The 21,413-nt window shown below is 43.9% G+C and overlaps 1 protein-coding gene across 1 annotated transcript in view; it reads right to left on the bottom strand.

Moving 5' to 3' along the window:
* Positions 1 to 3,198: 3,198 nt before the first annotated feature.
* Positions 3,199 to 21,413, bottom strand: part of slc6a4b (solute carrier family 6 member 4b) — a 44,508-nt gene continuing 26,293 nt past the window's right edge. Inside the window, exons 8-13 of the mRNA XM_041203031.1 lie at positions 20,719 to 20,831; positions 19,034 to 19,165; positions 16,105 to 16,204; positions 14,535 to 14,635; positions 10,972 to 11,139; positions 3,199 to 3,279 (exon numbers count right to left, since the gene is read on the bottom strand). Coding sequence (XP_041058965.1) covers positions 3,199 to 3,279; positions 10,972 to 11,139; positions 14,535 to 14,635; positions 16,105 to 16,204; positions 19,034 to 19,165; positions 20,719 to 20,831 — 695 coding nt within the window. The remainder of the gene's footprint in view (positions 3,280 to 10,971; positions 11,140 to 14,534; positions 14,636 to 16,104; positions 16,205 to 19,033; positions 19,166 to 20,718; positions 20,832 to 21,413) is intronic.

The following is a 21,413-nucleotide window of genomic DNA, read 5'->3' on the forward strand; positions in this document are numbered from 1 at the left end:
TGCCACCCCACCGGAAGTCTGTGCTTTTCTTTCTTTTACTGTGTTCCCCACCCCCTTCATTGTTACTTTGTCAATATTCTGGAACTCTCCACTTAACAATATTGTTAAACCATCATCAGCACAAGGACTGCAGTGGTTTAAGAAGCCACATCGATCCTTTCTCAGAGCAACTTGGCATGGACATTGAATGCATTGTCAGCATTGTCCATACCCCAAGAGCAAATGTAAAAACATTGAGTACTGCATTTGAAAAAGCTCATTCGTACACAATTTGGGATGGAATTGGCCTTGATGGATCAAATGGTCTTTTTTGAATTTTTAAAAATGTTTCTATGCTTTGTTTTCAACCAAACCATTGGATTTCTTAACTGGAGATGGTCTGGACTTCCAGTCTAAGTTGTCATCAAAACTTTTCTGCTTTGTTAACTGTTAAGTATTCATATTTTGTTCAGGGAAGTTCACTATGAGTTGACTTACAGACTATGCATTACAACCTATTAAGTAATAAAGAGAATGAACTTGCATTTATATAGCATTTTTCATTGTAAAACATGCTTTTACAAAGCCATAGAGATATTTATATTCAAATTACTCTGTATAAGGGCTGTTAGTCATGCATATACATATATGTTACGGCTGTAGCAGTTAAATATAACCCATTAACACTCATCTTACATTTTATTCATTGTTTGAGAAAGCATACAGATTAAAAAATGCACACAGTGGGAATGAGTGGGTTGAACTAGGAGCACTCTTCAAAAGTACAAACATTATGTTACTTTACAAAATCTTTGTTAAAAAATAATCATTACCTTTAAGTGTTCTTTAACAAAAATTCTTAACAACATTTTACCTTGTGTCACTTTATATATATATATATATATATATATATAAATATATCTATATACATACACTGCAATGACATTACGTGTTTCGTTATTAATTTATTTAAGATCATAGTGAACAATCCAGCTGTTTTGCGTGGTGGAATAGGGGACAGTGAACTAATTCAGATCAAAGAGCAAGGTTTCATTTGTTTCCCTACTTCACCGTATCCCTGAAGGATTGTTCACTACAGCTACCAAAATATGAGCAATTTGTGCCTGTAGGGAGTTCTTGCCTTTTAAAATTATTACATTCCTGTCACTCAAATTTCTCTCCTCCTTTCTCGACTTATGCTGGGTTCACTGGTGCAATTACCCTTCAGTAGCTTTCCCAAGCACCTATTCACATCTGAGTTGAGACACTAACTGTCAGCAGAATACATTATCTGGGAGAGATTTACAGAAAACCGATTCTATAATTAATTGCCCACTACTGTTCGGCTAATATCAAACTACTGTATGCTGATGTAGTACCACTATTCAAACAATAAGTGACAGTACTGTACTTTGTCCCTTTTGGAACCAGTGGCTTGTGTGATGCAACGTCTGAAATTTGGGGTCTGAGGGGCTGCTGAGGTTCTGAATGCTGCTCATATTACAAACTTCTAACTTAGTTTCTCAATGTGTGAGCTGTTAGGGAGAAAGGGTAGAAAGGGAATGAGCTGCCAGAGAAGATAATCACAGCCCCATCACCTGAAATCTTCAAGATCCATCTTTAGATTATTTTCATTTAAAAGTTTTCATTATCAGGATGACCATCTCAGCAGGTCATGCCTAGTTTAGCCAGCACTGCCCATATAAGCTTTCGTGGAATATGGATGTTAGTCTGTGGTGCCGACTTCAACTAAAGCAGAAGTGGAAACAGAGTGCAAATGGAAAAAGAAAGAGGAGAAATACAAAACATGGAAAAAGGAAGCAGGGATGAGGGAGAAGCTAGAATACACAGACAGAGAAAAATGAGAGTAAATGGTCCAACAGAGAAACTAAGGGAAGAGAGTTACATTTGGGAAGGAGACAGTTCTCTTCCCAATCTGTTCTCTATAACATTCTCCCGATCTCTCCTGAAACATTTGGGCAGATTTACCTATCTGGTGTTTTGTCAAAACGTCAGGAGGCCAGTAGATCAGGGAGGGCTGGAAAAATTGTCCTTACTCAAGTACCAGACACACAGGGGAAAGGAAAAGCATTGGAGAGTGGGAAACCTGGTCAAGTTGTTTCCCTTCTGATCTTGGGAAACTGAGACCAGTTACAGTCAGCGTAACAGCTAATTCAACGCAGACTGGGAATTGACACTGGGACTTTTCCAGTTTTGTGTTCTTCACACTGTGTGACTGAACCTTTGTGGGAGTAGGGGGGAGGGTGGTGGTTACCAAAGCACAATTGTTTCACTGCAGGACCCCAACAATTTGGATCTGTCAGAGGTTGCGCACACAGTTGACAGCACCAGCTCCACTGCTCACCACCTCTTTTAAACCCTAGTGCAGAAAAGCCAAGTATAAGCTGTGGTGTGTCTCATTATTAATTTTGAAGCATGTACAGTGAGGTCAGGTTAAACATCTATGAGTTTCATGTTAATGGTAAAAATTGCAGAAGAAAAGGGACAACAAACCAACCGTCTGCTGAACCAGCCGTTGAGATCAGTTGTGCCTGCAGAATGAGTTCATATCTGGCCTCCACAGTGAGGAACATGGTGGCTCAATGTAAAACAAAGATTTCTCCTCTAGATAGGAACAGAAGTCTTCAAAAATATTTATTGTAAACGATCTGGTGTAGGGCAAGTTTTGGTCACTGGAAGTACTGCTGCCCCAACAGCAAACGGTCTCCTTTAAACTCTAGACTACAAATGATCCTTTAACATCTCTTTACAGAAAGGGTACTTTGAGTACTAGCTCTTGTGACTGTAACTAACTTAAATCTCAAACATTTGGCTTACTTAATTGATAAATCAAAAATTTTCAGTAGCAGTTTCTGGTGAGTTAGCAAAATATTATGAGCAATTTCATAACAGCAGTCTTTCTTGAATTTTTTTGCACCCATAAGAATTACAAAGGAACAAAGTGAAGGGTCTTTCCATCTATATAAGTTACCGATAATGAGGTTATATATTTTACATATATATATGTATATATCCAAAACTCTTTACTTGAAGCTTCTGCAGAATTCCTTAATCCAGTTCACATTTGTATTCTTGCTGAAGATGGAATGTTTTAAGTGTGGTAACAATTTGTTTCTCCATTTTCCATGTCACGCAGATTTAAAAAAAAATCCATGTCAATCCCAAAGTCAAGTTTCTACACACAATATGTACAAGAAGTTAAGGGATAGTATTCATGCAGAGTGAATCAGGCTTCTGGTCTCTGATTGTCTTCTCTGGCCGAATGCAGACTGCCAAGCGCTGTGTGAACAAAGAAAATATTTACTGTCACATTAAAAATGACAAGGCGTCTTGCTTCTTAAATATAGAACTTTGTGCAGAGCGGCATATGTGCAGAATCTCGAAAGGCATTTACAGTGGGAGCACTGGATGGCAAATATAAAACACTGGTAATATGAATGGCGTTTCAGTGGGAAAAATAACTGGACATAATTGGACAATATGATGAATTAGCCACCTATGAATCGAGTTTGACTCCAATCAGATTGATGGGTTGAAAATCTCCAGTTTCTTAAGCATTCTACAATAAGCCCATTTGGATAGTCTCGATCCAGTTCCTAATGAAGAAAGACGTAGCACAGAACTAAACTGCCAACTCTCACTCAGACAGACCACGTGGATAGTTAATGGAGGAAGCTGAAACATCAGTAGGGGGCTCTGATCAAAGTTTGAATTTAAAACACATGGGCTGGAATTTTCCGTGCCTGCTGGCATCGGGTATGTTTGAAGGCGTGAGTGGACAATATGGCGAGAAGGCCAAAAATTGTGAAACCAGTTTGTGATCGTCTGCTTTGCCTGCTGATGGTGGGCTGCGTTTCCCTCCATTGGACATCGGAAACCTCATTGTAATGCATCAGCATATCATTCTAAGGCCAGCCCGCTGGAGTCCACCCACAATCACGCTGACGAGTTTCACAACAGCAGACAAAAGGCGTGCACTTGGCAGGCTGCACTTTGAGGGGAACACGGAGGTGAGTACACAATAACATTATGGAGCGCTCGCCCAGGTCGCCTGTTGGACTTCAAGGCTGAGGTGCGTTGTGGAAGGGGGCAAGGGCTGCCCTGTGGCTGAGGTGACTTGGGGGGGGATAGGGTGGTAAGGGCTGCTCTGCAGTTGAAGGTAGCGCATGAGCACATGCGGGCTGGGGTGAGTGTTGTGAGCGAGGGAAGCAGCCACACATTAGGGACACCTTGTATAAAGTGACCTTTCCTCTGCAGCTGAGACAGTTCAGGCACAGCCACATTGATATGATTAGAGTTGTGCCTCTAGCTTCTCTGCCCACTTGAGTAACGCAGAGGCATCAAAGTGCCTCCAAATTCTCCAGAGCGTTTCACCCCTCAGGCACAGACTGCAAAGTAATGAGCATTTTAGTGGACTGAAGAACGGTAGGATGACTGGGCATGTTATACAATCTCCTTTCTAAAGCTGGCCATGGAGCAGTCACTGGTGGAGGAGCTCACAGTCCACTGCCATGTCAGCATCCCAGTTTGGACTAGTCTCCCCCATGGTTCAAGCTAACAGCGCAGTCTTGCAGTGCGGGTTAGCAGAACGTCTGTGCCTGAGCTGAGAGCAGTTCAGTGGACGAAGCTGCCGCCAATCAGTTGGGTGGAGTGGGGTGGAGGTGGGTGGGGTTTTGGGCAGCCATGCAGCGCACTAAACTCTGGCCATCCAAGTGGTAGCCAGCACTCTTTGGGATGCATTAAGGGGCCTTCAGACTTAACTAAGACAGGTTCTTAGTACACACATGCTAACCCACACATCTCTCTCTTTCATCCTGCAGGAGGAGCACATCAGGATCATGGAGCATGGTGACCTAGCTGTATGCCTCATGGCTTACAGAGAGCGAAGTCGACGGAGAAGAGGGCGAATCAGGCTCCTGGCTCTGCAGAGGGAGGAGCAGCACTCTCTGGAAGAAGGGGCAGTTGGGGCTCACGCACACACTGCCAAAGAGCCACAGTGAGCTGTCGCTGGTCAGTGCCTAGCCAGACCCAGGGTCTATAGATGTCACCTACTGCAGATGACCGACAACCAGTGTTGTCAAAGACGGCGCATGTCTAGGGAACAGGTCGGTCACATCCGCCAGCTACTGCAGGATTTGGCACCACGGGGACATGGAGGGCATCCACTGTCAGAGGCTGTGAAAGTGACCACGGTGCTCATTGTTTATGTCAGTGGCTCCTTTCAGGGCTCCACAGATGACCTCTGTGGGATATCACAAGCCTCCACCCACAAAAGCATCCATGAGATCACAGATGCCACCTTTGCGAGGGCACACAACTTTGTGCATTTCGCCCGGGACCAGTGCAGCCAGGATGCAAGAGCGATTGGATTTGCCCAGATCTCGGGTTTCCCACAGGTGCAGGATGCCATTGACTGTACACACATGGCACTCAGATCTCTGTCACAACACGCGGTCAACTATGTCAACCGCAAGAGATACCATTCGCTGAATGTGCAGCTGGTGTGCGACCACAAACCCGTCCTGCAGGTCTGCTTGCAGTTTCCAGGGAGTGTGCATGGCTCCTACATCCTCAGTTGGTCACAGGTCCCTGGAGTCTTCCAGGGTCCACAGAAGCTGCAGGGTTGGCTCTTCGGGGACAAGGGTTACCCGCAGGGGCCGTGGCTGATGACACCTGTGCAGCAGCCTCAGATGCAGCCTCGTGCTGCAACTTGCAAATTGGTGGAGCAGACCATTGGGATGCTGAAAATGAGGTTCCAGTGCCTGGACAGGTATAGTGGTGCCCTGCAATACAGTCCGCAGAGGGTGTCACACATCGGCGTCGTCTGCTGCCTCCTTTATAGCCTGGTGCTGCAATGGGGAGATGAGCTGGCTGAGGAAGAGATGGAGGAGCTCGAGGTCTCCTCCAATGAGGACGCCACCAACGGGGATGAGGGTGAGGAGATCCTTGAAGGTGACAATGATGGGGATGAGGCTCTCACACTGGCCAGATGAGGTAAGCATGCTTGGGAGGCCCTCATGGCTGCTGGATTTGTGGAGGATGATGACGACATGCAGTGAGGTGACACCATAGATCCTCACGTTGCATCTACCACACAGCAGGACCCTGAATGCAGGTCTCAGCCCTCCAGGAATCACCCGCCAAGGTCATCACAGGAAGGGCATAGCAGTCAGCAGGCTGCCTCCACCTCCGCTGTGGATGTCAGGGGAGCACCAAGATGTAGCGGCAGGGTTAGGAAAGTTAAGATGATGTTGTTGCACAGCCTGTGCACAGTGTTAATCACTTGTATACACTGTTCATTATTGTCAATAAATTCCCAATGATGTCTCCATGCCTATGGCTTCTTGTTCTGATGAGCAGTGTTCTTGTCACTCAGATGTTAAACCTATCTACACAAGATAAAGGCAGGTGTTTCAGTCCAAGGCCTCTTCCCTATGTTCAGTGTAGCCTTCAGACCAAAATGATGGTCCGGCCTCACACTCCCTGGACACATTACTGACGCCTGCACCTCGATGGTGCTTGTCATTGTTGCCAGAATGTTGTGGGCAGGTGTCACAGAATTCCGTCATTCTTTCTGTGTGCTCTCTGCACCTTTTTAGGTGGGGCTGGCCCCCATCTCTTCGGTATCTGTGACCAGTGAAGCTGCGCTCCAGCTCCTGAAGAGGTCAGGTGCTGAAGGTGGACAACAGTTCAGACGCTTTTAAAGTTTCATGGCTGCGTTTCTATGATATAACCCTGATCACAGAGCGCAAGCGAGCTGCCCTCAGCCATAGAGGAGTCAGACTTTCTCAGAGGCTATGTGAAGATCTGTGGTGGGTCCTCACTGTGTGTCGTCATCATCCTCTTGCAATCGAGTGACCATTAGGGCCTCCACTGCATCTCCATGACAGGAGCCTTATCACAGAGGGTATACGCGCAGAAGTCAAACGTTCGTAGATGCAACGTGAGGATCTATGGTGTCACCTCACTGCATGTTATCATCATCCTGCACAAATCTGGCAGCTATGAGGGCCTCCCGAGTGTGCTTACCTCGTCTGGCCAGTGCGAGGGTCTCATTCCCGTCATCATCACCTTCGAGGACCTCCTCACCCTCCTCCCCGTCGGTGGCATCCTCATCGGAGGAGACATGCAGAATCTCCATCTCCTCAGCCAGCTCATCTCCTTGACCTGTGGAACTGGAGTTGCTGAGATCACAGGAAGAAGGCATTCGGATGGGCCGAACACTCCCGGAGTCACCTGGTATGGCTCCAGAGGGTACACCTGCTGATCCTTCTCCGTCTGGGTGCCCAGGGCCTCTGGCTGACTCCTTAAGGAGAAGGGATGGCTGGAGTAAGATTGAACTGCTCCATACCCCTCTCACTTACACACTGTTGGAGGCCAACTATGGCATCAGCGATGGAGCTAAGCCCACAGAGCAGTGCAGGAGCAACATCCTGGGTTAAGGTCTCCATAGCAGCTGCCATCCTACCAGTGTTGACCTTGGCGCATTGGCATGCTGGCGCTATCACCTCAGCCTGAAGGTGGATGGACTCCTCCATCGTGCCTTGCAATCTGAGGAGTGTAGCGGACATTTCTTCCTAATGTTCCTTAGCTTGTCTTTGCAGCTCCAGCAACTGTGACATGACCGGGTCCAGAGTCTTGTCAGCTGACTCGGACTCAGCAAATTTATGGCCTTCAGCAGTCCTCCGAATGCCGGACACCTTGGAAGTCCCTGTTGTCACCTGCTGTGGATCAGACAGTGCGATGTGCTCACCAGATTGTGATCCCGAGGCTACTGTAAACCTAGATCCCACCAAGGTGTGTGTCTTTGTGCTGGTTGAGGGTGTGGGTGAGTGCTGTGATGGGACTTCAAGGACAGTGCCTTCAGATTCCTCTTCAGAGGTTTCTTCGCAGTTTGATTGGAGACCCTGGGTCATGACCTCTGTCGGCTGTTTCCCAGATGTGCCTGTGGAAGCAAGGGGATAAATTTAGTGCATGGAAGTGGCTTGTAAAACAGGACATATCATTCACAGCATGGTTGTCTGATGGATGTTGCACTGCTGGATCCTCACTTGGTGTAGCACTGCTGACCTCACCGTCAGCACAGGAATGGTCCAGATCATCGCCAGCCAGCTGGATGGCTCTGTTTTCAAAGCCTGTGAGGACCTTGATTTCAGGCATTCCTCCATTCCTCTGTGTCCTTTCCCTCTTGTTGTGTGTGCCAATTGTCTTGCATGAATAGAAATGGAGAAAGTGTGAGCAGGACACCTGCCAGGCCAGATGATAAGTATGCCTGGCCTGTATGGGTAGTGAGTGGCCCATGGATGGGGTGAGGACAATGAAGGTGTGTGTGAGAGAATGAATGATGATGTCTCTTGAATCGGCAGTGAGTAGGGCCCTGTGGATGTGCGATGGGTTTGTGAGTGTGTGAGTTGCCTGGCGGAATAGGGGAGATCATTAATCCTGTAGCGGTACTGGATGGTTGTCCTTTTTTGAAGGGCATTGGCGCTCACCACTGCTGCCAGCACTTCCCAAGGCTGGTTGGTCACCCCCACTGCCCATCCTGTGACCAGGGCAGGAGTAGAGGACATTGCAACAGGCCTCCACAGCATCCAAAAGGCATTCCAGTGACACGTCATTAAACCTGGGGGCTGTGGTCTTTTTACCTTTCGTGGACATCTTCCCTGCAGTAGCTCTGAGCTCAGCGCACTGAGATGTGCACGCATGGCTGCACTTTAAGTATTGTACCCAGCGCGATGAAGCGGTGAGGTGATAGCATGGCGGGCGAATGAGAGCCGGCCCACCATGGGAACAGTGTGTTTCCCGGGAATGCATAATTAATGCGGCGGATTTGGGACGATACGGTGTGAAAAGCTGTCATTGCAGCAGGCGGGTAAAACAACTTCGTGCAAATCTGGGACAACTCCGCCCATTGTTGCCATAGAGTAGAGGGATTTTTCCCTCACAATTAACTCATTATGCCTCACCAAAATTTTTAATGAGAGTGCAGAAGGAAGTTTATTTTGTACGTGGACCTAGGATTCACGGTGACACTGCATTCCATTCCCCAGAATTGACATCCCCCACCTTCATGAGCACAAAAATTCAGTTCAAGATATCACTATTTTTATATCACCACTTCACGTGTATTTGAACAGATTAAAACAGTTTCCAAATATTTTTCCATGAAGATGGCAACTTTTGTAAATTATTGGTTGTACATGTTGAGCTACAGGTCGAGTATCCTTTATCTGTAAATCCGAAAACCAACCACATCCAAACACTGCACTTTTTTTAAACCTCATAGACGATTAGCGTGGGATGTCTAGTTGTTTGTCTGCACTGTTTAACATGTGATTTTTGTGGCGAGCATGACAAAAAGAAACTTATTACAGATATCCTGTATTTATTATTCAGTGATACATCTTATATTTCTAGCCATTTTATTTAATTTAGACTATAGCTGACCTAGACATAGGCTATTGTAATGTGAGTTTATATGCGGTATCCAAAAACCGAAATGATCTGAAATTCGATATGCAATCAGCCCCAAGGATACTTGACCTGTAACGTATGTGTAAATCAAAGAGGTTTACACATGTCTCAGCACACTCCCGGCTGAGGGAATCTGCCCCCCCCCCCCACCACCCACACAGGAGTGCATAGCACTTCCTGGCGGACGTCACGCTGGGTGGGCCTCAATTGGCCCGACCATGTAAAATGGCGGCAAGCCCCCAATCGGGGGCATCGATTGGAGACGCACCTGCCCGCACCTGCTCCTGCACTTCACCCTCCCCCCACAATGGGGGGAAAATTTTTCCCCATGTTTCTGCTCCTTGGCTTCTTATTTGATGATTTAAAATGATCACTCCCTTATTATTTTCTTTTCTCTCCCCAGCTTTTTAAATGCCTTGTGGCCGTGTACCATTCCTCCTCGTGGATGTATGTGAGCGATCTACTTCCAGATCTCAACCTAGCACCTTGAAAACAGCTAAGGATTGAATTCCATGGGCAGGTGAGCGGGGGCAGGGTCCGCTCGCTGACACGTAAAATGACATGGGATGACGTCGGGTGGAACTCACGATGTCACCCCGCATCATTTCCATTTTCAGGTTGGCGGGGGCACCAGTTGCACGCCCGCCGACTGTCAATAGCCTATTGCCATTGAAAAACTAATTAAGGTCATCGATGGACCTGCCCATCCAACCTTAAGGCTGGCGGACAGGCCGGGAGCCCTGGCGGGCTTCGGAAAAAGCATCAAACCTCATCCATGGGCCGGGTGAGGTTTCATGAGGGTTTTTAAATTTTTATCAAATCTTTCAATAAAAGTTATGGACATGGCCCAACTCATGTGACAGTGTCACCAAAGGGGACATGTCAGAAAATTTTTTTTATCATTTCTATTAAAAGTTTCAATTCCGAGTCAATCTCCCTGAGGCCGCACTTAGCCTCAGGGAGATCTGTGCGCTCTTTTGTGCGCATGTGTGAAAGAGCACACTCCTGGCTGACGGAATCCTCCCCCCCCCCCCCCCACACCCACAAAAGGAGTGCATAGCGCTTCCTGGCAGATGTCACGCTCGGTGGGCCTTAATTGGCCCACCCAAGTAAAATGGCAGCACGCCACCAATCGGGGGCACCGATTGGAGGCGCACCTGTCCGCATCCGCTCCTGCACTCCACCACCCCCCCCCCCCCCCCCCCCCCCGGGGGGGGGGGGGGGGGGGGAATTTTTCCCCATGTTTCAGTTTCTGCTCCTTGGCTTCTTATCTGTTCAACTCATGGGTACAAGAGAAGGAAATGTGCTGTGTGAGGTTTTGCGGATGAGAAACAGTCCTACATGTGCTCCAATGAAACTGCTTTCTTAACTTTTCCAAATGAACAAGCTCAAAACTCATTCCCTTTTACCCACACACATTCTACATTCATGTTCTGTTAAATACAAAAAGAAAATAGTTATGTTGATATAAAGAGAGCACAAGGGAAGTGTTATTACCTGTTTAAGAGATCCAGGGGTCCATACCAGTTTATACACCATGTATATCGGAATCCACATAAAAGATGAAGCTCCAATCAGATATCCAACTGTTACACTCCAGTCCGGATAGTCATAGCCAAATAGACTGAGAGGAGGCTGATACACAAGTGAACTCACTGTGATGAACTGAAAAGCAGATAGAAAATGGACATCTTAAGTCTGGTTCAAATAAACAATCCTTTTTTTTCTTACATGATGGCGGATGCTTGGGGTTTTCCAATTTTATCTCTTTTTAACGTCTTTTAGGGCCACTTCTCTCACACAAAGAGCAGAATTGCCTGGGCTGTTCCTAGACTGGCAACAATGACATGCTTAGATTGACCACCTAGAGGAGTGACCTGGTGGGGACAGAGTGGATATCCACATAGAGGAGTGGAGATCACAACCTTGTAATCATTTAAGAAACCATTATAAACTCTGATGTGGGACTGTGTTGACTTCGAGGAACTTCTAGGAACAGGCTTTCTCATCCCTATTCTGGAACTCCCCACCTAACAATACTGTTGCAGTAACTTCACCACAGGTACTGCAGCAGTTTGTGAAGAAGGCTCACCGGCACCTCAAGGACAACCAGCAATGGCAATAAATGCTGGCGACGCCCATGTCCCAAGAAAGAATTTTAAAAATTTACCTTGTGATGCTGTCTCATTTCCCCTTCAACAAAACGTGCAGGCTGAAGCCTAACCATTTTTAGATTGCGTTCCACTATTTGTTGTGACTTTGTGATCGTGAAGAGCATAACAATTCTGAATGACTAGTAAATGAATTAAGTAAATTTAAACGGAAGTATAACAATGATTTAAATAACTAGCAAAGATTTTTAAAGCCTTGCTATGTGATGAAACAGAAACATCAGGAATTTGCCTCCTAAGAATGCTTCTTCATTCACTGTGCATCCTTTCGAATGGCTCCATATCCCAGCAACCTCACCCTGCCCACTGAATGGCTTTCTATCTTCGTATTAAACAGCTCTTTTGGAAACGACCTTATTTTCATGAGCAGATTATTTTCAGCTTGGATACAAACTTTAGTCTGCATTATGCTGGAAATCGCTTTGTGGAAAATTACTGTACAAATGTTTAACAATCCCATCAAAAAAATTCTTTGCCTGTTATTTTAACCTATTTGAGGTAGGTGTTATAACTCATTTAAAACAAACAAAGCATCCATATAATGATATTTCACAGCAAGATTTCCAGGTTATTATGTTTTATGACAACAAAGAGAACCATTCAAACCATCAAGGTGGTGTGGCACAGAAGGAGCTGCAACATTAATCCATAGCGTCAAAAGACTGAGTTATAAGGAAAGACTGGGAAAATATGGGGTTTTTAATCCTTGAAAGGAAGAAACTCAGATGGGATCTTGTAAAGTGCATGAGTTGGTAGAGAAAAATTAAATTGTCAACACAACTTTGTTAAACGCAGTAGGTCAAGGACAGTAGTAAAAGTTACATTTAGGACTGACATTTGCCTCACCAAGTGAACAACGTATAGAATGGATTTGTGAGTAGGTTACTAAAGGGTTAAAAAAAACAGCTGCGATTGTTTAGGACAGATGGGGGTTTCTATCTATAATTTTACACAGTACAGAACAACTAGGATGTGAAATCCAGGCTATTACTTTACTAGATGCAGAATGATAGGCATCAGTCAGGCTATGAGAAAGAAAAAATATTGATCAGAAATCAATTAAGATGAAGGTGTAAATTGGTCTGTGTACTGTGCAAGGGCATTAACAGGTGCTTAAGCCCTAGATAATATCTGTTTCATTTCTCATTAGCATTACATGTAATTGATTTTCTGGCAGTGTTCCATTAATTGTGATTGATTGACAGTTACGTGTTCGAAGGTATAAAGGCCATGAATGAAAGTCCATTTGTCAGCAGTTCTGGAAGAGACTGTTCAAGCTCCCTCGATGCTTATAACTCACATTCTACCTCTTATTTTGAAAGACGCAGTTCAATTGCAGCCCATTCATCAACGTATGAGAAGGTTCAGCGCAATTGTTGAAAGGAATTGTTACATGCCCAGAAACCAAAGAAGTTGCTTTCAAAAATGAATGTATTAACTACTTGTAGACTAAATCCAATTTTTAGAATATTTATATTCTTAAGGTATGGGCATTGCTGGCAAGGGCAGCATTTATTTACAACTGCTAATTGCCCTGTAAAGGTGGATGTGGGATTTCTTCTTGAGCAGTTTGATGCAACTGGGTGGCTTGCTTGGATTGTTGAGAATCAACCACATTGGAGTGGGATTGGGAGGCAGGCTTCCTTTCCCAAAGGACATTAGTGAGCCTATTAAAACAATCCCAACAGTGCTGGTGTCGCCTTTACTGGTAAGAGGTTTTGAAACATGGAATTCAACTTCTCAGGCTGTCAGGGTAGGTGTTGAACTTTGTTCTCTGGATTGTCAGTCTAGATCTTTTAATGATATAACCATTACACTACCATATTGATAATTTTCTTGTATAACTACTATTTCTTTGCTTCAGAATATTAATCCATGTGTAAATAAATTTGGAATTGTAACTTAGCTGTATGACATAATTTAATGGTATAATTCTGACACCTGAGGTACAGAAGATGTAATTGGCACCTACCATTAAGCAATTCACTGTGATCAGGGTTAACTATTAGGTCTGGATTACATTAACCAGACATGGCAGAATGCTACTTATGGAAAGAGTAATCCAGCTATGCAAATGACAAAAAAGGCCTAAACAAAAAGGATGTTGGGATAAGGTGTACACTGAACCCTTCTGAATGGCTGAGTAGATGCCTGTTTCACACCAGAGGCACAGCCTTGACCCTAGCACCATTTCTAGAGAAGCGTCCTTTCATATAAAAATCATATGATGGACACCTATGCTATTTAAAATGCCCTCGGGATTCTGCACCATTGAAACCAGAGCTTTCTGAGTGGCACTTTGCACTTTGATTTACGGCTCGGAAAACAATTACAATCAGTTGTGGACCCCAGTCCTGCCAAGATGGCATGCACATGTGACTGCAGGATACAGGCCCACTTTGCATTGGTGCTAAAGAAGATGGAATTCCCTCTCCTGACAAGGAGAAATTCAAGAAGTGCATACATCTCGACCACAATCTTTCATTTTGGGAAGAACGGGAAGATCCAAGACCTGCACCAAATTCTAGACTTCTCCCACCCTGCCCCACATTTGGCATATCCTTTTGGAGCATCCTGAAAAGCTGAGAAATTTTGGCACACAAACACGAGCAAGCTTGAAGATTGTGCATTGAATATGCAGGGCTTGGCTATAATCACGCTACATTTACCTCCTCCATCCGCAACCTGCTGCATGTCGACAACAAACCTGCTTCTCTCATATCTTTTGTATCTATCTTGTGAAGCTATTAACACTATGAATGTGGTCTGTCCTGGAGGTGATCGATATAATATCATCGATACTACAGGAGGAATGGCCTTTAGTAACGAGCAGAAATATGCTGCCTTTTGATTTACAAACCAACGGATTGCTTTAGGCTTGTTACTCACAGCTAGGAAGGCAGGACTGATGCCCACCCAACAAACTCTCCAAAACAGTCCTGGTGAGAGACCCAACATTGTCTGGATATCACTGCAGAATCGTTGGACACCTGCATGTAAATCAAGGACAGAAATTGGGACATTGTCACAGCTGGTGAAAATACTGACATTATAATCTTATAGCATTCTCAGGTCAATAATATTTCTTGGCGTATATTTGAAGCAGTGGTAATGCCCTTTGTATATACTTTAATTTTATACATGTGTAATATGCATGTATTTCAACTGGGGTTTGCACTCATGCTCCAATGTAAAATGTTACTTATTAAATGTGAAAGTCATATCAAATCACTTTACATAAAAGCCTTTACATGTAATACAAATTTTCATTTGTCTTCACCTGAATTTCTGTCCCATTAGAACATTTATATACTGTACACCTAAAACCCTTTAAAACTCCCAGTTTTCTAAGCACTGAAGGAATCTACAAGCATCAGGCATCCTCTGTTACCTTACCAGAATGGCAGTTTTTTGTATGTGGACCAAGGACAGAGCATCCATAGACTATTCAACTGTAGAGGGGAATCACAACTATGTGCCCCCCTGTGCATTTACACTGCAATTGATTGCGAGAGCAAGATTAGTACTGGGAACCCCAGCTGACTTTACCATTCTGTGGCCTACACTGAGGTCACTTGCAGCATCCATACTGTCACCCAAGCTGAGACCAGCTAACTCAGCTTAAAGTGGTGATCAAACCAGAGGCCTTCCCAATCAGCAGAGCCACATTTAAAGTTAGTCATCCATAATAATGATTTTATATAAAAAATATTGGTTGAAATGATTACATCGAAAGTAAGCTGACATTTAGGATCTTGTGAAAATAAAGCACTTAAATTTAATTTAGTGGTTTATGATACCATATGGAGCCCATTTTAAAATGATATTCTTGTGCTCTTGCTCTTTGGTTATGTTCGCTCTCTAGTTAAGTGGCTTACATTCTCTGTCTCTCTCAGTGATTTGGTCTTGGAGGTGTTAACTCACTGGGATTGCACCAATTGTCCGGTGCAAAATTTTCATCATGCTGACCAATTTAGTAGTTGAATGGCCTGCATCCAGTCTGCACAGGTGTTTGGCCGACTGCAAAGTTCAGCGAGTCCATTCTTTCAGCATTCCAGGTAGCTACCTAAACAGGTGTTAAGCCTCATGCATGTGTCAGTTAGAGGCCTAACACCAGTCAAAGCACCGATGTGCCAGACGACATGCTCCTGAATGGGGCCTGCTTCGTTCACGTTTTCCAGGTGCCCATGCAGTTGCCACCAACAAGTTATGCATATTTTTAAGTTTTTTAATGTGGACCAGGAGGACTCCTCCCAGCTCCACTGTACTCTTCTCCCTGCTGCTCTCCTCACCATCCCAGGACTTACATGAGGGCTGTAATTAATCCTCCCATTGCCCACCCCGAATATTCAGATGAGGCCAGGCTGCCTGAGAACCAATTTCTAGTGACCTATTTTTGCTTCATTTCCTACTTTCAGTTAACCAAACAGAGGAACTGATATGATAGTGGATCTCTTACCATAAAACCAAGACACTGCAATGGATTCTAATAACACCACAGCAATAAGACAGGAACCTGATCCAAAGTCTTCCATCAGTTTGACAACATATGCCCCTCCCTGAAAAATTCAATTGTATTTCAAATCAGACCAGGGTTATAATTAAATAAATGTAATAGGGGAGCGGGGGATTCAATTCATTAATACACTGGTGCTTTAAATCTGAGACAAAACTCTGAAAATGTCATAAACTGATAGGACAAAAGTCTTTTTTTTTCTGTTGACTTTAAATGGCCTGTGTAGAAAAGTTTCAATATATATCAACCCAGTTAATAATTGGCAGAGTTAAAATTGTGCCTAATTCTGCACTCAAAAAGCTTGCAAGGGCGAGTGGTATAGGAAACTAAAAATGCCACACTGATATAGAAAGGGTTGGGTTAAAGCACTTTGTTATGGAGATTCACAGCAACTTTGCTTTGCACCTAACCGGTGCTGTACCTGATCTGAGAGAGTGTTGATACTATGTGGTAGATGGCAGAATATAACTGCCAGCTGCTGGAAAGTCTTGGCTGGAGCTGGTCCATTTTCAGGGCTGGTCCTCATCACTTGGAGACCAGAAAAACTGTGGTCCCTGGGGCACTGAAGCCAGGTTTTGAAGTGACAGGAGGAGCAGGAGTGCCCCTTCTGGTTCACAAGAAAGCATTGAATCATATCTCTGGGCTCCCTTTTTGGCTGGATCCCCAATTGATATTGCTCAGAGTGTGCATAGCACACATTTCACACATTAGAACCATAGAATGATGCTGTACAGAAAGAGTCGATTCGGCACATTGTGTTCGTATTGGTACTTACCAGTTTTCCCCATAGCACTTGTGATTTTTTTTTCCCCTTGAAGTATTTATCCAATTCCCTTTTTAAATTTACTAGTGAATCTGCTTCTACCACCCTTTCAGGTAGTGCACGCCAGATCATAACTTGCTGTGTAAAGAAAACTCTCCTCATTTAGTCTTTGGTCCTTTAGCAATCACCTTAATCCTGTGTCCTCTACTAACGTCCAGATGTACATCAAAGGACTCTGATTTTCATATTATCTGGGTCTACTGCCTGAATCAGGCAGGCCAGCTGCCTAGTGATAGGCATTGGGGAACAGGGTGGCTATAGCGATGGTGGTAACAGAGTTTTTGGTCACGAATACCCAGTTATGCCTAGGCAGCAGACTGAAAAATCTCCGCATGTCCCACTTGGGCCATTCTCAATTAGCATCCATCACTATGATGGTAAAAAAAAAGAAATTTCTCTGCATCTAAGTCATAAACGATCAGCAGTTTATCCTGAGACTGTGGCCCCATGTTCTAGATTTCCCAGCCAGGGGAAGCAACATCTTGTTGTCTACCCTGTCAAGCCCCTTCACAACCATGTTTGCTTCACTGAGATTGCATGTCAATCTTCTGAACTGTAGAGAGCAATTGACTCAGCCTCTCATCATTGGGCAATCTTCTGATCCTAGCAATCAATCTAGTGAACCTTTGCTGTACGACCTTCAATGAAACTATATCCTCCCTTAGATATGTTGACCAAACCTATGCGTAGTTATGCAGGTGTGGCCTCACCAAAGCTCAAAACAATTGTTGTAAGATTTCCTTAAAATTGTATTTTAATCTTCTTGCAATAAAGGCCAACAACATGCCTTAAGATGGCATAATGTTGGAGAATGTAACATGATGGACCATTGAACCAATTGAAATAACTGGAAAACTGCTTCCAAACTCACATGCAGCTTATCTGAGTTCAATGTCTTTACTTGGTGTCTCAGTTCATTCTATTGTATCAACTCATTGCTGCTAGCAGACTTTGGCTTCATCCTTTTAATGTACAAAGGTGTGACCATAATTAATTATTTAGATTCTTACTAGTTGCTTATAATTAACATTCTTCCCTGTAATTCCAGGATTACAACTGCAATTCCCTGCAGAGCGAGTTCACAGTTTTATTCACACTATGTCAGGGTGAAACTAAACAGAGATGATCAGAGGTAGTCACTGCCAACTAGTCTTGCATGTACTTTTTGCACAGTCACTAAACTAAGATGCTGAAAACTGGTCACCTGTGCATTCTCTCTAAAACAGTATCGGCAGGGGGAGAAGCAGAAAATAATCTCCCAGTTCTCATTACTAAAGGCACTGACACATTCTGAGTTACTTTTCCAACATTGCTAACAGCTCTCTTCCAAATAGTCATTCTTCATGTGAGAGCCTTGATGTCTGAGTAGAGAAGGGAATCGCTGCCTGTCCACATCAAATATCCATACATACAGACTTGCCAGCGGAGGCATATTGATGAGAAGTGGGAAAAGCTGGTTCAATTTCCTCTCATAGGTTTCAGTGGTGATTTATGGCCTGCCAAGGTTCAGTTTGAATCAGAAGGTCATTAGTTCAGTCCAGCTGCTGGAATTGATCACATATCTTGAATGACACTTCAATGCAGTAGTGAAGAGGTGCTGCATTGTTGGGTGTGGTGCATTTTGAGTGCCTTTCCAGGTGGACTTAAATGACCCACAGCACTATTTGAGGCAGAGCTGGGGAATTCCCCTGGCCAACACTTATCTCTCAACCAGCACCACCTAACCAGATTAATTGCCATTTACCACATTGCCATTTGTGGAAGCTGGATGTCCACAAATTGGCTACCATGTTTGAGTAAATAACAATGACTACACTTGAAAAGTAATTTCTTGGATGTGAAGGGCTTTTTGGTATCATAAGGATGTGGCGAGGCATTATAACAACTGCCTTGTTATCTTGCTGCCCACCCCTCCAAAAACTCATACACAGGCACTCCTGCACCAGGTATATTCTTCAATTCAATAGCTAATATTGGGTGTTATTTTTGATATTTTAGATAATTTAAAATCAAATAAATTATAAAACGACCATTGAGGATTGTACTTACATTAGTAAGCGTGCTGAGAGAGCCCATGAAGCACACAATCACCAGTCCCAAAACAAACAGTTCCCTCCTTTTAGCAAACAGATGAGGATACTCATCTATCACTGCTGTGATGATAGATTCCAGACCTCCGTACTGTTAAAAAGAATAGCACAATGAATCATCCTGAGTCTACTTCCCAAAAAAGTCATATATAAGTTCATCCTTCTCCATATGGAAAAAGAACACAGAAGCAAAGTGATATATTTATTAACCCTCAGGAACCTGTATGATTTCCACAGTTTACAGGAATATTAATTTCACTCTGGACAGAAACAAGAAAATGAGCAAACTACTGAATCAACAAGATTGGAATGTTTTCTGCCTGGGTCCACATGGTTGCCATGTGTAAGTAAAATGTAAAATGATGGCTGATCCTGAAGTCAAGGGTGCCTGAACGCTGCAGTGCATTAGGTTTGGGTTTGTTGCATTGTCTAGTGCCTAGGCCTGAGAATTGCTCATTGTTCAATGTGCTCATGCAGTGCCCCATCATGCAGTTCCCAGTCAATCACCATTCAGAGTCTGTGCAAATATTGTATACAAGGTTCATTATTCAAATTCAGGGCAAACTCCATAACGTAACTTGAGTGCCTCATTTGTGATGCGCTCTTTAGAACATCATTGATTTTGTGATTTTATTGAGCTTTTCTAAAATAATGTAAGGGCTAGATTTTGCCCAAGTGATTAGGTTATTCAAATTAGCTTGGAGAGGACCAGAAGTTATAGTACAAGTTGTAAAAGCATAGATCTAGATTAGATGCTGGGAGGTCCTTTTTGCAGAGAGTTGTTGACCTCTGGAATGAGTTGTTGGTATGTGCAGTGAGTGGATTCATTGCAAGTATTAAAAATGAGATGACTGAGTTCCAGGGAGTCATTAACATGTAGAAACCAGAGTGAGCCATCATGGGTATGCTGCTCAATTACTAGTGTGTTCTGTAACTTGTTTGATTGTCTTTGGGGTTTGGAGAGGAATTTCACAGTTCTTTTTCCCCCTAAATTGGCCTATGATTTATTTTCTTTTTGTGTTGTCTCTGCTATGAGATTGTGTGACTGCGAAGGGAATGGGTGCAGGTGTTGGTAGGGGGAATGTGATGGTATCTAGAGGTTTGTTCATGCCAGGGATTGGACAAGCTTATGGAACATATGGTCCTTTTTTATATTTTCTGCCCTACTTGATGGTCTCTTCTTCAGGTAGGGATCCTCATTGAGAGAACATCTATCTAGTGGGTCTTCTATGGCCAATCAGCATTTGGGTGTTTATTGGTGAGGCCATTTTATGACGCTCAAAAAATTGAAATGCAACATACTTCTGTTCAAAATAACTCAGATATATTATGTGTGCTATTAGTTATACCATCATCGGTCACTATCTCACAATTCACAACTGAAAATTCCTGTGTCAGGTATGTTTGCTTAGATACTAGACTGGCAACATTGAATTCAGTAATAGTCAAATGCTGACAGTGCTTGACAATAATACATTTGCTAACACAGATATTTTTTCTGGTTAATCTTTATTGAAACAAGCAAAGATTCCGCAACATACTCCATCTGAAATGTTATTTCTTCAATTGGAATCTATTTCCTTCCAGTTGAGACCCTCTAACTGTAGAAGTTTCAAATTTGTTTTGTTAAAGGTTTATACTTACTGTGCTATCCAAGCCTAGCGTTATCACCATGAGAAAGAAGAGGATTGCCCAGAAGGGGGAACCATCCATGTTAGCGATGGCCTCGGGATAGGTTATAAACAGAAGGCCGGAACCTGAACACCCAAAAGAAGACGTATTAATTTTTTTTTTAGAGATTGTTATGTTTTGGAACTATAACACGGAGGAATCAAGGGGGTAATGTGACCTGTTCTGCATTCTTTCCAACGACAAGTTTGGATGGCTTGATTGTTAAAGATTGCTGGGGGCGGAGGGGGGTGGTGGTGATGTCGTGGGTCAGAGTTGCAGGTTAAGTTACTGAGAAGGTGGCGAAAGATGTTCACACATGTAAACAATCACCAGAGCAGCTGTGCTGACAGTGGATAGACTTTTAGGGCTGGATTTTCATGTTAAGGGAAGATAGCAGGAGTCAGGAATTTTCCCACTCAGTGCACCTGCCTCAGGAAAAAGTGCCTGAAAAGGCGTGATTTTTGTTCGGGAGATGGGGTGGTGTGTCTGCTGGAGTCAGGCAACAGAAACAGTTTGGAAGTGGCCGCAGGGGCTGCCATGTGCCGAGGCAGGCAGGTTAAAAGGCCCACCTCGCTTCTCTGGGACTTTGTCCCAGTTTGTTTCTTCAATATCAGGCCCTCTAGCCCTCACCCCTCATCACTCCTCATGCCTCATCCATACTAACTCAT

This window comes from Carcharodon carcharias, chromosome 13 (assembly GCF_017639515.1).
Source record: "Carcharodon carcharias isolate sCarCar2 chromosome 13, sCarCar2.pri, whole genome shotgun sequence".
Taxonomy (NCBI): Eukaryota; Metazoa; Chordata; class Chondrichthyes; order Lamniformes; family Lamnidae; genus Carcharodon; species Carcharodon carcharias.